The 18,073-nt window shown below is 39.2% G+C and overlaps 1 protein-coding gene across 2 annotated transcripts in view; it reads left to right on the top strand.

Moving 5' to 3' along the window:
- KLHL5 (kelch like family member 5) overlaps positions 1-18,073 on the top strand; it is a 1,925,884-nt gene that overhangs the window by 1,199,971 nt on the left and 707,840 nt on the right. For both annotated transcript variants that reach the window (XM_044062938.1, XM_044062939.1), the window contains exon 3: positions 16,934-17,070. In XM_044062938.1, coding sequence (XP_043918873.1) covers positions 16,934-17,070 — 137 coding nt within the window. The remainder of the gene's footprint in view (positions 1-16,933; positions 17,071-18,073) is intronic.

Below are 18,073 nucleotides of genomic sequence, written 5' to 3'. Positions count from 1 at the left end.
GTCCATTTATATACCCCAGTGCATATGAGATGAGGTCATGCATTGTACGTACAACCTCAGGAAGGTAAAGCTTTGGTATCCTAGCGGATGTAAGCGGTGACAACTCATATGTCAGGAATATTGCAACCGTGATCAGTAGGACATCTACTGTCATGGAAAGTTGTTAAACAACTGTACTTTAGTAAGGTTAATAATATCTGCACCAAGCAGGTGATAAGTCATTAAAATATACATTAGTAAAAACATTACCGGAGGGGGATTGGCATAGTAGGTAAGGTGTTTACTTCACAGACACAGGATACAGGGCTTGATTCTTACCATTGAGAGAAATTGGCTAGGCTTAAAATTGCCCACAAGGCAGCTAGCCTAGTAATTGCCTATGAACCTATGTAATGCAGAGCGTTAAGGTTAGCAGAAATTTGCAACAATACCACAAGAGCAAATAAATTGCACATTTGTTACTTGCATTTTGTATTATTGTAAAAGATGGGTGTGCACAGCTATGAGCAACATCAGAGCCTGCTGTATTTATATTTAAACTTTTAAAATTGTAATAGGTCAGTGAATGTCTCCTATCACAACTGCATCCCTAAATATTTAATGTAAAAGTGTTAAACTCAAGCTGTTGTCATACTAAAGCGTAAGAATTTTAGTAGACCGCTTGTGCAGTATTTGAATATAGTAACCTCTCGCTTATGAATCAGTGAATCATTTGTAGATGCTGTATAAGCAAGGTATGCTGACACACATAAGTCAGTCATGACCAAAAACATTCTTTTCATACATAGTTCTTTTAATCTGAGCGAATTGTTTACATTGTACTTTGACCTTTCCCAGGAGAATGTAATAGTGAAGGGAGAGTATGTTTTAAATTATTTCCCCCTTTGGACTACAGTTTGCACATTTGCTGACATTTTGGTTCTCTCTAGATACAAGCCCTAAGATAGATCTCTGGAAGTGTTTAAGTCTGTAACATTACTAATAAATTACTTGCATTTTGTATCTGCTCTGACAAATATTAGCTGAACTTACAAATGTATTGGACACAACCCTGTGCATGCTGTCTTTTGTAGAACGGGGGGATTCCCTATGAATTCTGATGACAACATATTTTGAAAGAGCAGTAGTAGAGATACTTTATTACTGGCCCACATTTATCTTAAGCATTTTCTTCAGGGATACTTCTCACTGTAATATTATCCCTCCTGAGCTGATCTTCTAGAAAAGTGAGTGAACTTTTTAAAAATATGGGTCAGTTTTTCTGTGTCATTAGTTTACATAATTGGTGTACATTTGTCGTCTTCAAAATTTAATAATCTTTTTTCAAATTCTGACCATCTCTCCATTAACTGATTGATTGTGGACTTACTTGTAAAAGTAGCTACTATATTTGTTGCCTAGTTAAGCATAACAGTGAAATGATGGTTTTCAGAATAGATACAGTAGCCTCCATGATGGTACTTCACATTTGTTGGTTTGAAACCTAGTTAGTAAAGGCAGAGTCATTACTGTATGCAAATCATTCTGTCCATGAATGCCTCAAATGAGACTTAAAAAGAAATCTTTTACCAGTGATAATTTAGCTGTTGTGATGTCTTGCTCTGTAAGTTGTGTGTTAATTTTTTGCCATCCTTTTGGTCTGTGTATTGTAGTGCTCATCACAGCAAGCGGTAGTGTTTCCATTTCCTTGCTTTGGTTGGCATTGTTTCTTCCACATTTAAGCATACAAAAGATACACAAGTAAGTTGCATTTTATTCATGGCAAATTTTGCTCCTGAATAATGTGTGAGGCTTCCTATTGCTGTTTTTTGATAAGTTGGCTGTGACTATTAGTTTTTAGCCGCTATGATCAAATTAGGGGTTCAGAGCTAATGAACGTTTTGTATATTTCTATCTTGACCCTGTTAAATTGGCTGTGAATGTCGTTTTTAGCCTCTGTGATCAAGTAAACTGGTCAGATCTATAAGTTTATGAACCTTTCATGCCACAACCATCTTGCTCCTGTTATACTGTGATGAAGTCTCATCACTGCTGGCGTTACCAGTTTAAGCTTTATTTTACTTAATCAACCAAGCCAGTCTCAGTACTTTCACTTTAAAGAGTGTTGTAGCATGTAACCGAGTTATTAATGTCAGAAGAAAAAATTCAAGCGAGTCACATCTGCCTCAGGTGATGAAAATTTCCTTTATTAACTGCGAACCAGATTACAGCAACATGTTGGCCAAGATGATCTCAATCTGATCAGCTTGGTTACTGACATCAACTTTTATACTTTCCTGTTACTAGCCAAAATAGCTTTTGTTACATTTCTAACAGTTGACAGTTGGCTATGAAAAACATCTTGGATCACAATTTACCTCAGAAAAGAATGCTTTACCTCAAAACCACAGCTAGTGTAGAATGTTTACCTCAAAACCACAATTAGTGTAGAACGTTTACCTCAAAACCACAGTGGTAGCTGGAATTTTCCAGAGCCTACCTCAGTAAATTAACTCTTATTCAGAAGTATAGAAAACAGAAGTTATTCAAGTTCATAAGCAAACTACATCTGTCATAGGTAAAGCCCATCTTTAATAAACATGGTTCAATGACCTTTTCTTACCAACACTTCAGCAAATAGCATATTCATTTTGCTATATGGGAGAAAGAGACAAATAATAGTATGTTTTAAACTTTTTCTCTTAACAATTAAGTCTCATCTTGCTTTACAAATTAAATATACTTGAATGCAACAGATAATTAATATAAACATCAAACATCACGTACCCTTCTTAATACCTTTGTTGATTTCTTCATTTTCATCAGTCACTATCCAGCAAAAACCTTTGAAGATCCACATTCAGGAATTCCATTTACTAACACTGACACACACTGTGATTTTTTTTTTTTCCTGCCAGAGAGGTCGCTAAGGTACTAAGGACGAGATCGGCAAATGCTAGTATCGCATTTGCAGTCAGAACTAAAGTGCTTTAACTCTCCATGTGTTATATGAACTTTAAAAAGTTCTTGCCAAAGAATCACTTCTACCCCTCAGACGTGCCTTAGGGAGAATTTTTTGGCCTAATTTTTGACAAAAAAAAAAGGATAGTCGTTGAGAACTCCTCATGCAAGGATTGGCATGCGGGACCTCCACAACAACCTCTGGCTTAGGTTGGAGTATTTTCCAAAGAATGAGCTCTTGGAGAGTAAGTCAAGGCTTAGCCCTCCATAAGTTAAGTCCAGTCGTAAACTGACCCCGATGGACCTGCTGCGTATTCACAAATATCTGTTCTGATTGATCTCTTGCTTGTCAACAAAACAAACTGCGCCAGAATTACCTGTTCTAAAGAGTTTAAACCTTGCCTGTGTTATAAGTAGGACCTGCTGAAGAGACAGGTATGTATCCCAGAGACTACCTCTCCTCTGGAACAGGCTCCTCATCCATGTGAAGCAGAGTTCCTCCCTAATCCAATCCAAGTGCAACCTGGACAACTGGGTGGGGTACTGGACGTTCACCCCGACTTAGCACCTGTGTCTCTAATGGACACAGAGAGTCTATTAATGGCTCATCTCCCAGGCCCCTGCTTATAAATTTGTCATCTCCCAAGCCCCTGCTTATACTAAGATATTTGGGATGAATGGCTTGGCTTCAAAAGGCAAGAGTGATCATTAGTCTAGTGCACACCTATGAACCTAAAACTTGCAGTGGTAGAAGACAAATGGATTGGAGAAGGCACACATTAGTAATTTGCTAACCTCCCCCTGTTGTCTCTTTGCAGTTACTATCTTTCAAAGGAGGGCTGTCCTTAATAGAATCATCTACCTCAAGACTGCTATACCTCTCTTTGAGGTCACAGTTGTCAGTATGTTTGTGTTCCTCTTTGTAACCGTGCCTTCTTGTACCAGGCATGTTTGTGTGCTTGCTGTGGTCAATGTCCTGCATGACTTGCAGTCATTCTTTTTCCAGTCTATTACCCCTTTCTTCCAGTGATACCAGGTCTGGACCTTCCACTCTGCTTCCTCAGGGCACGTAAGATCAACAGCCTTTTCTTCTGCTGTACCACGTGAAGCATTTAAAGTATTTGTAGCATTTCCAGGGGAATTCTTCTCTTTCCTCCAACCCATCCATCCACAACCTATTTTTCCCATTTTTTACACATGGGGTCAGGGTGTCACTTTGACAGTGATAATCATCTAGAGCCAAAGTTCACACCTCCGGGTGGCTAACCCTGCCACAGTTGTTCTTCCATACTATACACTCACACAGCCAATTTAGAGTGTCCCGTCCACCTGCTGCATGTCTTTGGAGTGTGAGAGGAAACCGGAGCACCAGGAGAAAACCCATGCGAACACAAGGAGGGCGAGCAGACTCTACATAAAAGGCACCCCGGTATGGAATTGAACTGGAAATCTCTTGTGAGGGTACAATGATGTCTGCTGTGCCACTATGCATGCCCTCCATTCACCAGTGACTTTTCCCCATCAACACATTTGTATATGTACATTGCTTTTGCTTCATGTTTACCCCAGAACACGTCTTTTTCAAATAACTTTGAAAACTGCAGGATATATTAGAAATGCTGCTGTTCCTGCTTGTCTTACATGCCAAAATCTTGTAAACAGACCCTTTCATTTCAAATAAATATATGGAACAAAGTCATCTGCTGTTTTAATTCTACAGCCATCCATCACAAAGCCCTCCCTGCGTGCTGCAGTCTTAACAGTTTAGTGTTTCAGGCTGTAACTCTGACATTTTGCAGTTAAGTGTTTCAGTTGTCAATGTTTCTAGAAAATCTGCCAACCCTGAATGCTCTGTCTGTTTTTCTAAGTAGCCCATTCCTTCAGCTACTCGCCCTATGCAATGTTCTATATACCATACTCTCTACTCAAACTTCATAGCCAAAATTTGGAATTCCTTACATTTACAAATCAAAGATAGCACCTGTTCCTTAACTTTAAAATAATCCCTTAAAACCTATCTATCTAACTCATGGATATGCCCCTGCTCCAACCCAAATTCATAGTAATCAACCTGACTCTGTATGCTGTTCACATTATACTAGGATTCCTTTCTTGCTTTACACTGGTCTGGATATGCTTACTAGATCTATATACTGTAAACTTATAAAAGATGCTGATATGATGTTGCTTGTATGTAAAATAAATAAAGTAAAATAAAGTAAATACTGCTTCCTTCCCCTCGAAAGTTGTCTTGTGGTTTCCTTTGCTGGGCAGATAACTTCTCTTTGTGAAAAAAAAACTTCCATTTTCTTAATTTTGTTGGTGGTGTATTACTTTCCTCTTCACAAAAGTTGTTTTAAAGTTAGGAGTGTTGCGTTTTAATGGACTGTCTCCACATAGCTGACTTTAGGTGCCAGCAAAACCTGTGGTAGCTGTAAGGCCCCTTGTTCATATTTTGTAACATATTTTTCAAACCAGCAAAAGCTAGTATATTAATCTTGTATACTTAATAAACTTGGTGGTTAATAATAACTCTTTATTTGTATCTCCTTTAAATTCATACATATTTCTGATTATAGTAACAGTATTTTATGAAGTAATAGGTTTCACAATTCCATTAAGTGTTTTTCACTGACATAGTGCCCCTGGCCTAGTTAAACCCTGCTGGTGGACATTCTGTCCACTAAAACTAACAACATAGCCAGCTTTTAGGTACCTCTAATACCTGTGGCTGCAGAGGAACCCTCTTAATTATTCTTGTCTCTCTGGAGGCCCCACAAAAGGGGCTGCTATTTGGAGAAAAATTGGGGAAATATATACTAAATTCTAGATTATGTTGTTAAACCTGAGCAGGGTTTTGATATGACCCTGTTGGAATAAAGCTGGTAATGAACATTGGCAGTGTAATCACAAAGAGATTAGCAGCCCAAAGTGACCAGTCTCCTTGCTTACCTTGGATTTTAAGAAGAGCTGATGCTTCCAATACTCAGGGATGGTTTTCTGTTTCAGGAAGTTTTATAAATACTGGCAGAACACCAGGTACTGCAACTCTCAACTAACTTCTTTGTTGAAGAAGTCTGCGTAGTGCCAAAAATAATAGAATAAAGGCTCAAAATCAGGATCATGTTTTAAATATTACTCTAATTTACTTAAAAAATTAATAGAATAGCACCTTTTGCATCAGCACATTTTCATGGAAAATAGGAAGTTTCAAACTCTGATGTCTGGATCTATTGACTGTCTGTAATTCTGAATGATTTACCAGCAAATTATTATTATTTTTTTTTTCTTTTTACGAAAGATGGAGCAAAATTATGAGGCAAAACCAGAGAAGGTCTTTGAAATCAGGGATAGTGATAGGTATGCATTACTCCTGAATGAGGTAAATAAAAGGTAAATAAAAGTGATTTACTCCTGCTGTTGCTTGACAACAGTCCCTAATCTGACATGTGTATTGCTATTTGCCGAAATAAGTACAAAACTAGTATTGCTGTGGCTTGTGTGTGTGTGTGTGTGTGTGTGTGTGTGTGTGTGTGTGTGTGTGTGTGTGTGTGTGTGTGTGTATCTATGTACACGCATATGTTTGTCATTTTTGATCGGGAAAAATCCGACTGAGTAAAACCCATTTGCAGCGGAGCACCTGGGAGAAGCTCCATGTTTAAGTTACAATTGCTGTACATCTATAATTGCAGGGTAAAAACATCTACACATGAGCTTATTTGCATGGTTTTTAAATATCTCTTACATGACTGTAGCATTTTAACACAAAAAACTAGATAAATTAACATAAATTGGCTAATTACTGAATAGAGAAATAACGTACAATAACAGTTAATGTATTTATAACATGATGGCTGCAGAGAAAACATCAAACTGGGATGTTTTGAGTTTATTAGTAATTCACATGCAGACAAGTGGAATGTAGCTTAAAAATGATGAGAGGTATGAAAGGAGAAGTTGTAGCAACAAGAAGGAAATTAAACAGACAGAGGAGGAATTGTAGTTAGTGTTGGGGGTGTGAGGGAAGGAAGAAAAATAAGAGTATAGAAAATTAGTGCAGTATGAGGAGGAACGTTAAGGAGCAAAAAGATCGTGAAGCAAAGTGACTGTAAGAGTTGGAGAAAAGTTGTCTGAGTAAATCTAACCAGTTGAGTAGGAAGAACAGAGCCATCTTTGGCATAGGTGCTATTTGAGCTAAGTTTTGATGCTGTTTAATTTTTCTATCAGTCTTAACTGTGTGGGGATTTCATTCCAGAATTTTGACACATTCTGAGAGTAGAGAGAATCTCTAGCGGTGTTGAATGTCTTACCGATACACAGTAAATGTTTACTTTGGAGCAAAGGTCTGTAGTGGGTGAATTGTACAGTAGAGTATTTTGTAATGCTGGGTGGGCATTTGTTTGGAGAGTGCAATAGGTTGTGGACAATGATTGTTCAAGCCAGTTAAATTGTTTTAATGCAGGGCAGTGGTGTGTTTTATAAGTTTGGTTATTTGTAAATTTAGCTATTTTGTAGTAGCAGGAGACTAGTTTAGTTTTATACATAGTGTTTACTTGCAAAGATAGGGGAAGCATGTAATAGAGAAGGAAGAAGGTATGTTGCTGCTAAGGTAATCTTTGCTTATCTGTCAGGTAGTGTTTGGCCCAGTAGAGGGAGCCTAGTTTTGAGTTAGTTTTCTTGATGAAATGAAGTATGTGGTGATCAAATCTGAGGTTGTCATTGATCATGACTTTGAGTCCTTTAGTTTGGCTGATGGTTTCTATTTTTGCGTTTTTACTTGAGTTAATATGAAATGTGTGTTTCTGGTTAAGGTGTTGTTTTGGAGTAAATAGGATAAGTTTTTTTTTCTTGGCATTAAGCAGCAAAGTTGGAATTTTTTAGCCATATTTCAATGTCAGTGAAAGATTTTTGAGTGATTTCCTATAATTTTGTTATGGATGGGGTAGAGCAGCTAAGGGTTGAATCATCGGCATATTGTACAAGAGTGGCAAGTATTGTAGTGGTATGATGAGATTTTTATCTGTGCACACTCAATAATGCCAGGTCATTATTATTCTGGGTATAAGCAAAAATTCAGGTAATTACATGTCAAAAGTAGTGTGTAAAATATATCACAATATATTCAGACACTTAAATCTTCTAGGAGTTTGGTGGGCAGCACTCCCAGACTGTATAAATGGGTATAGGGAGGCCCCTTACTCATCCTTGATTGTGTGGAACTCCACAAAATATATTACTGGTTATGTAAAAATTAGTAGAAAAATGTATTAATTTTCTGATTATGCTCTTCAACCTGAACAGGGCTGCAACATGACCCCATTAGGATAAAGCTGATAATGACCTCTGTTCTCAACTGCACCCATCCTAAAACCAGCTCTGCTGAGATTGTGTATGTGTACAGGAAGTTGCTGTAAGTTATGTGGAGGGGGGGCTGGAGATTGGGTACTTACTAATTCTTTAATTTTCATCACAGTCAAACCTTAGAAGTGTGCACAGGAGGTCATTACAACTTGTGTTTGACCTGGGGGGTAGCGTGGTCATTATTTCTTTTACTTTTCTCACAGACCTCAGTGATGTACAAAGAAGGTTACCATGGTATAGGGGTAGTGTACTGCCTAGAAGCAAAAGTAGAAAAAATAATGATTACAGTAATGTATTCACTTTCCTCACAATCACACATCAGGCACATATACAGGTAGCTGCCACTTGGGTCAGGGGTGAGGAGTGATGAGGCATGCTATATCTATATGTATGTCATCAGTCACTTGAAGTACATGACTGTGGCAATTTGAACCTCTGCTTTCATCTCACGCCAACACCAGAGGGATGCATAAGCAGTAACTATCTTTTTGGGGAGTTACAGAGGCAGGCAATATTCCCAGATGAAATCTGTATATGCTCACAGCAGTTGTCTTGTTAATTTAGTTTTTATTTATTTATCATTTGTTGACCGGGAAAGTCCGACTAGGTTCCACAGAGCCTGTTTTCAGCGGAGGCCCGGGGAAAAATGCTCCAGATGCATATCTTTGAAATGTGGGAGGAAATCGGAGTACCTGGAGGGAAACCCATGCAAACACAGGGAGAACATGCAAACACCACACAGAAGGCACCCCAGCCGAGAATCAAACTGGAGAACCTCTTGCTGTGAGGTGACAATGTTAACCACTGCGCCACCCATTATTGTGAGCTACTATTTTATCAGCTTTGAACATTAAGCCTTGGACAAGTCTTCCTTGGAAAAAAAAGACTGAAATTCTTTTCTTACTCATGATTTTTGTTTAGGCCACCATTGGATCAAAAGGTTGGAAAATGCTTTAAAATGTATTTCAGAGTATCTATAAACTAATGGCTTCTAGGGGCTGTGGCTTAACTGAGATATCTCCTAAATGGTTATTACAGCATTGTCTTTGTCAGGAAAGGTGCGTTGAAAGGATGTAAGTAAAACTAATGTAAAACAGCAACACTAAATTTCTTTATTTTATCATAATTTCACATTAGAGCATATAGAAAGCTATGGCTTCTTGAAAAAAGCTGAAGAGTAAGGCAAAATGTGAGAAAAGGAAGAAAAAAAAATAATTTGCATGGTATGGGGAGCCCAAGATGGGGGAAACAGAGGGGAACACTGGAAGATGTGTAAATGTTTATGTGGGGAGGGGGGGACCAAAACAGTAGGCAGCTCTTTGGGTGGGGCTGAAACAGTGGGCACTGCCTAGGGCACAATTTCAACTAAGTCCAGACCTGTACATAGAGTTGTTGTTATGTATTATTGTTGCAAATAAATTCCAGTAACTGTAAATGTCTCTTTGTGAGATGGACTAACATAGTGTGATACATAGTTTGCTTGACAGAGGCACAGCAAAATGATAGGCATAGTTTTTATTCAAACTAAAGGGGTGGCGAAAGCCACATAACTATGGGCTAGGCTTATAAATGCCCTTGGGCAGATAGCCTAGTATGAACCTATGACATGTAGCTAAAGGTCAGTCTGTGCATTTTACTCCTAAAACACTTATATACTTTTAAATGATCCTTCCCCTTTCATCTAGTACTATACTATGTAGATACTTTCTAAACTCAATCAGTTATGGTGTTGGATAAAATTCTTATGTAAATATGTTGTTTATCTCTGCAAAACATTGTGTATTCCATTGTGCATGCATTTTTTTTGTGTTTTGAAGTTCCTGTTTAACAATATTTTTTGTAATTCTTAAATAGTTCTAACTACTGTAAATTACTGTAAGCTATCTTTGAATGGAGCTTTTCTCCTCAGGTCTCCATTGAAAATGGTCCACAAGCCCAGTTGGCCCAACCCGGTTAACAAATGTCAGTAAATAAATAAAAGTTTGCAGCATGTACTAAAAGGTTGCTTAGGTGGGGTGGCAGTGACAGGGTGATACTTAGACTTGAAGTACCTGGGGGGGGGGGGGCTCCTACTTGACATTTGCTGGGGCTCACAAAATGCTAACACCAGCCCTGTGTCTTAAGACTGTACTCTTAAGTGGAGCACTCATTTTTTTCTTTCAGTTTAAAAGTGGTGTAAAGTAACTAAAAACATTTTATTTTCTGTTGAGAAATTGTGTTTATTTTCCTGTTGTTAGACAGGCATGGTGTTTTAAAGTGCTTTTTACTGTGTTTTTCTGTCAAAAAAGTAACTTTTGTGGACTGGTAGTCTTTACTGACAACTGCTGCTTGTTTTCCACAGGAAAGAGGCACCGCACCATTTTCGGCTTGACCATGGAACAGACTACCAGTTGCACAGCTGATTTTTCTTCCAGCCACAAAAAGAAAAAAAATCAAGCAAACAGCCCTTGCCACCACAGAAGGCTAGCAAATTTCCTCAGCCACAGGTGGATGACTCTGCTGTGGCCATTTGTTGTACCTCAGACCACTCATCCTTTACCTCTGATCCCTCTGGAGCAACATCTACAGCCACTATGGACCAAGGGTTAGCCACATCCCCTGAAGCTGTTGGGGTCCCCTTAGTGGGTGAGGTAGAAACATTCTTGTCCGAACAGGGAAGGTTTCCTTGGTGTGTCAGAACGCTGTGTCCATCTCTGGGGAAGCTGCTGCTGCCATTAGTAACACTGCTGGCCCCATTATTCCTCTCAAAAATAAACAGCAAATTAAACATGTATCTACTCCTCCTCAATTTCCTTTGGATAGGAATAGCTCACTGGGTCCAGCTCAGGGTTTAATTCAGGCTATTGATCCTTGTAAAGTAATTTCTGGTAAGAGATAGGGATTCCACTTTTTCCTGAAGATATTCAAGAGTCTGAATCTGAACAGGAAGAAGCAGGCATGGATACAGGGATTCTTCCTAAGATTTCTGATTCAGACTCAGAGAAGAGCTCAGTTTTTGATTCTCCTTCTTGGGGGTTCTGTTTCTTTGAGACTTGCTAGAATGTGCCAGTGTTTTCAGCGGGAGAACATTAGGTTTCTCAATCCCTCAGAAAATACTATGAGTCGTTACAGGAGTTTCTAGAACCTGCACTTATTCCTCCTGGTCTGTATGCTTTAGAGGATGTGTGTGTAGTTACTACCTGCAGTTTTCCTGATAGTCAGTCAGCTGTCTCTAAAAAGGCAGAGATAGGATGTATAAAGTTACTCAGTCTTTTAAATTTTTATACACCATTCCCAAAAATGACCCAGCAGCTATGGCTTTGGTTGATCCCATTGCTGCTAAGCAATTAGTTAATTCCAATCCTGCTGTTTGTGATAAGGATGGAAACTTATTGATGGGTATGTGAAAAAAGTATATACTTCTGCAAATCTGATTTTCAGAATTTTGACTTGTCAGGCTGATATGTTAAAGTTAGTTCTGACAGTTTATAAAAGCACAAGGAGTGTTTTATCTGCAGTTCCTGCTTGTAAGGAAAAATCTGCTGCACAGGTCAGTACTCCTTGTTTACAGTCTGTGTATGACTATGATACTTCTTCCAGGGCTTTGGCCACTGTTACTGTTTTGAGTAGGTATGCATGCCTACATTGTCACCCTCCCAGATGATGTTAAAAATGAGATTTTAAATTCTCCCTTCAATAGAGATTTAGTGTTTGGTCTCTTTGCTGGCGAAGTGAATAAAAAGTGTGATTAAATGGGCAAGTTGATCCAGGGAATCTCTTGAGATCTCAGCCTTCCTATTCCAGTTTTTCCAAAGGATTTTCCATATCCACATCCAATTTTGGCAGAAAACAGAATAAACAGTCTCAATAAATATAGGCAAACAGACATTTAAGAAGAAATGGCAAGGGATTTTCAAAAAGAAGTCTTGAACAGGCCATCGTCTGAATGACTGTTCAAGAGACCTTGTGACCCCCTTCCACCGCTGGCCCTCTTTTTCTTCCAGAAAGTATGTATCTTCATTGTTGTCTTTGGCAACAGATTGTTTCAAACAAATGGGTTCTGAAAATTGTTCATCAGAGTTACAGATGGCAGTGGGAGGAAATTCCTCCTTTCTGGGGGGGGGGGGGGGGGGGGTCAATCCTCATTCTCAAGATCATTCTTTTGTTTCCACTGGATCTTCATCACAACTGTTGCAAGGAGTGATGGAATTAATTCCTCCTTCCCAGGTGGGGAAAGGTTTTATTTAAGGATGTTCCTAATGCCAAAGAAAGAAAATGTTTGGAGACCAGTCCTGGATCATTTTTTTCTAAACCTGTTTATGATGGTGCCCAAATTCAAAATGATGTCACTTCATAACCTTTTATTTCTTCTTTCTCTTTCAAGTTTCCCGGAAATACTAGACTTAAAAAGATGTTTATCAACACATTCCTATTGATCCAAACTTCAGACATTTCTTAAGGTTTTGTGTGTCTGATCACATTATCAGATCTCTGACTTACCCTTTGGACTATTCACAACACAGAGTGTGTTCATAAAGTGTCTATCTGCAGTTATAGCTCATTGCAGGCTACGGGGTACCCATGTTTATGTATTTAAAGCACTTGCTAATCCTTGCAGAATAATTTCAGAGTGACAGGAATTTCTTGTGTGAGAGATCTCTTACACAAGCCAGGATTCCAAGAGAACATTCAAAAGTCTTTTTTTGACTCCCTTCACACAGGATTGTGTTCCTGTGATTTGAACTGTATGCCACAGTTCAAAGAGCTTTTCTTCCACATGAAAAATAGATCTTTGTCTAGATCTGTTTATAAGGTTTTCCACTCAGACTTTGGTCACTGCAAAGGAATACCTCAGGAGTTTGGGTTTCATGGCATCTGTGATTCTCATGATACCCCTGGTAAGACTCCACATAAGAAAGATACAGTGGTATTTGAAATCTCTTTGGTCCCAGCATCAACCCTTTTTTTTTTCAAATCCCAGTGTTGAGGTTTGTTAGAAGAGAAATCTTTTGGTGATGACAACAAATATCCTTAAATCCAAGTCTCCCCTTCTCCCTCCCTACTCCAGGGTATTCAGCCACCACAGACGCTTCAGACCTTGCTTGGGGAGCAATCGTAGGATGACTAAAAGTCCAGGGGGTGTGAGACACCAAGGATAGATTCATACACAAAAATATCAAGGAGATACTTGACCTGATCAAGACACTTAACTGTCTGAACCATCATTGGTCCCCTGGACCTCTTCAATTGGCTAAAGATAATGCTATAGTCATGTGGCACATTGACAAGCAAGGAGAAGCCAGGTTGTACCTCCTTTGCAGACTAGCCACCATTCTTTGGGATATAGCTTTACTGCACAATCTAATTCTACAGGTATACTACATTCTGTCAGAGCAAAACTGTGGGGCAGACACGCTGAGCAGGACCAGGGCAGACCCTCACAATTGGAAATTAGATAAGGGGGTCTTCCAAGATTTGATCCATCTATAGGAAGTCCATCAGCTACCCCTCTTAGCCTCCTGTCTGAGCAATCAGCTGGCAAGATTCTGTTCCAAGACTTCATGCAAGAAGGCCTGGAAGACTGATGCTTTTTCCTTTTCTTGGACAGGAATGTTCCCATATCTTTTTCCACCCTTCCACTAATATCTAGGGTATATCTGAAGACGCTGGCCCAGACAACCATGGTTCTCTCTTCTTTTGGTAATGGCCAGGAGCAATTACCACAGTCTTTCCTCATAGACTGAATCTACTCACACAGAACAGGGGTGTTTGATACAACTCGATATAAGCCAGCTTTAGTTGATTCCTTTTAAGGCACCTGTTTACTGAGAAGGTGCAGTAGTTACTAACTGAGGCAAGAAAGCCTGCTAATAGAAAATCATATATTAGTAAATGGAAAAGGTTTTCTAATTGGTGCCAACCACATAACCAGCACCCATTTAGGGGAAGTTATTCTCTGTTTTTACGATGTGTGTGTGAGTTACTATCCTGTGGCCTTTCTTATTCCTCTAGCAAGGTTCATTTATCAACCATTTTGATATGTCTGTCCTTGGATCCTCCTCTTTCAATGCATTCTCATGTCAGAATGTTCTTGGAAGGGCTTTTGCATAAGTGACCTTTGTGAAAACTGGTGCCCCCTCCTGGGATCTTAATGTTGTGCTACAGAAGCTAACATTTGCTCCATTTGAACCAACTTATCTGGCTGACTTGAGGTTCTTAACATGGAAAACTGTTTTACGGATTGCTCTGATCTCTGCAAGAAGGGTATCTGATTTGCAAGTTCTTATGGTGAGTCAACTGTATCTCATTTCCATAGGGAAAGGGTTTCTTTGAGAACTAATCCTAAAGAGGTGTTCAAGGTTACTTTAAGCCAAACTATACTTGTTCCTGTTTTCTTTTTTGAACCTAAAAATAATGAAGAAAGGATACTCATAACTTGAATGTACACAGACAACTCGGGTACTATCTTGAAAGAACTGAATATTTCAGATCTTTCATTCATTTCTTGTGAAGGTAAGAAGAAGCAACAACCTGTGTCAAAACAGACTTTTTGAAATGGTTGCTTAAGGCTATTATCTTTTGTTATACTCACCATAACAAAACGTTTCCAGGCAGCGTCCAAGCCCACTCTAGCAGGGTCTTGGTTTCATCTGTGGCTTTTTTGAAAAGGTTGGCTTCTAAAAGTACTTCAGAAACTGCTAACTTGGTCTACTGTACAGACTTTTACAAAGCACTGTAAGCTTGACTCCTTCTCTAGGTCCAGCTCAACCTATGCTAAGGCCATTCTTCAGTGGTTTGTGGACTCTTCTTCCACCTCCCAAATGTAGTTAAGTTAACTAAGGTAATCTACCTATGTAGTTAAGGCTACTGCAGCAGTGATCAAGTATGATGAACCTACTACAGTTGTGAAAGTTAAACGTACCATTACAGTAGAAGTTTGAATGATCAGTGCTGCAGTAGCTGCTCCCTCCCTCCACACCCCTCCCTTTGTTTTTTGGTATGTTTTTTTTATGCCAGGGTGTGGACATTTGTTTTTGTTATTCCTAGCATTGACATTTCTGGACTCAGTCTCTCTGTCTCTGCTGGCAAGAAAGCTGTGAAGGGCTTTGCTCCCAAACTTGTCTTTTAGTTAGCTCAGCTTGAACTGCCTGACAGTTTGGTCGTGTAGCAGGTACCCTGAAGCTTTGGAAGCTGGCTGGCTGTGTGATATCATTGGCAGGAGATAACTGATATAGCTAAGGCTACTGCAGCTGTGGTCATGTGTCATTTAGGCTCTTGAGGGGAGCTCTGTGCCTGCTTACCATGCCCTCAGGGATACTATTATCCATGACCTCCCTTTTCTCAGTAAGTCAAATAGTGCAGCCAACACCAGAATGGAACCCTCAGTCTTCACCAGGCAGTAAGCAAAATTAAATGTTGGGATTGGTTTGTGTCTCCTCTTGCTCTGGAATACACTCCCCTTGCATGTTAAGCAGTGTGATTCTATTTTGACCTTCAAACACAGCTTAGAAAATTGGATGATTTCCCTAAAATACACTCCAGGACTTGCAGGCGTTGGCCCCATTGAAGAAGGTGGTAGAGCCTGATGGTGGTTATTGGCAAGGCATGCATGGGCTGGTCAAATGGCCTTGTATTTTCTGTAATTCTGTGATCCAGTGTGAAATATAATACGATCATCTGAGTAGTATGGGCTATGTTTTACTACCTGGGGCACTTTACTACTGCCCAACAAGTCTGATACTGATAGTAATACTGATAGTGCTGCTGATACTGATACTGCTTTTCACCCTTTAGTTGCTTATGCACCCATCTGTTGATTTAAAGATGTCACATGCATGTCTGCAGGAAGGATTGACAGGTACTGTTTTGTGACCTTATCTTTGTTTTAACTGAGATGTAATGTAGTATTAAGTAACAAACCCAAGAAATGGAAAACACCGATACACAACGGACTTCAAGTGATTATAAGTTCATTATGAAAGGAAGAGCTCCATCTGTAATAAAAAAATAAATAAATATCAGGCAGGGATGACCTCATTTGCATGAATAGCAACTGTGTGATATGCATTATCTTTTATTTTTTGTATTTTCTTGCAGAAGCGGAACCTTGCAGGAGTTTGTCATTGTCAACCAGCCGACAAAAACATATTTCATGTCATAGTCTGTTGAGATAATGATTGCTTTGGAGGCGAGTTTGGTGTCTAAGAGCAAAAGTGGTGATTGAGTGTTTAGCACTTGTCATCTGCTTTCTTATAATAATGTGCAATTTAAAACTAGTATGTGTGTGCGTGAGTGTGTACGTGTGTGTGCGAGTCAGAGACAGAGAGAGAGAGCAAGAGAAGTGCTATTACAAACAGTTCTAAGGATAGAACAGTGTTGCAGTACTGAATGAAGAGGGTTTTTTGTTTTTTGTGTGTGTGTGTGTGTGTGTGTGTGTGTGTGTGTGTGTGTGTGTGTGTGTGTGTGTGTGTGTGTGTGTGTGTAAAAGTAACCTGTTACTCATTGAGAAGAGCCAGAACATGTAAGAGTTTGTCCAACCCAAAATGGTTTTATTGCAGTGTACCTTCAAAGGAAAGCATGGTGAAACATCGTTCACAGAAATTCTGTTTAGCTAAAGCACTTGATTTTTTCTCTTCCCTCCTTTCTCTTGTAGGCTGGTTCTTTCATCCGTTTCAGACTACTTTGCTGCAATGTTTACTAATGATGTCAGGGAGGCAAAGCAAGAAGAAATCAAGATGGAAGGTGTGGATCCAAACGCACTGTGGGCTTTAGTGCAGTATGCATACACAGGTAATAGGATATTAAAAGACCCTTCCTTCATTATTAATAAAAGCTGCTGCAAACATTTTCTTTAATACTGCTACTGCCCCCAAAGCAAATATTACATTTCCTGTTTGAATTTAGAACACACGTATTAAGTAACTGCCACTGCATATAATTTATTTTTTCTGTTTAATACAAGTGTTAATCTCATTATTACTAGAGGTAACACAGCAACTCACCATCTTAGAGTTTGTAACTGTGTGTCAAAGATCAACACAATTCAGATTTGCTGCTTTTGGGGGATGGGAACTTGGTGTAATATGTACGTTTCTTCCTTGAGGTTAGCCCTTGCTGGGAACAGTTGAGATTTTTTTTTTTTTTTTTTTTGTAGAATAAACCCACTGTTTCACATTTCTTAAAGTAACTGAAATTAAACAAATTGCAGGGCTGTGGGAGCACTCTCATTCCTAAGTATTTCACCTTCTCCTGATTTTATAATGCAACAGCAGCATTTCTCCTAAACCACTTATGCATGGTAATTGCTTTCATCCTTTTGCAACATACCCCCTGCTTTCAAGACAAGAACAGCAATGAAAACAACTCCATTCAGCTGTCAGCTTTACTGTAACAATCTTCTTCTGCCAGCAGGGTGTTGATTACTGAAGTGACAGATTCAGAACCTATTTTCTATTAGTGACACTAAAATGTTAAAGCCTGGTGGGACAAACTTATCCGTAGCAAATAGAAGTCACCAGGGTGCGTTCGAGAAACATATCTGTGTTGAGTTGTCAAGGGTTCTTCTTCTCATCTGAGTATCTTTTTTCATGTGGCAAGAAAGATGAACACTGTGTCTGCTTTGCTGTAGCTCACATAGCAGCTGTTCTTACCTGTACACATTAGAATCTTCAGATATCATGATGTTTCCTCGTGTTTTAGTTTGTGGTTAGTGAACAGCTCTTGGCCTAGTAAAATCTTGCCAGCAAGTAATGGTGTATGCACTGCAGCTGTAAACTGAGCCTGTATACTTTTT

The sequence above is a fragment of the Protopterus annectens genome, chromosome 2.part1 (assembly GCF_019279795.1).
Source record: "Protopterus annectens isolate FY-2018-M chromosome 2.part1, PAN1.0, whole genome shotgun sequence".
Taxonomy (NCBI): domain Eukaryota; kingdom Metazoa; phylum Chordata; order Ceratodontiformes; family Protopteridae; genus Protopterus; species Protopterus annectens.
This window is presented reverse-complemented; position numbering and strand designations above follow the sequence as displayed.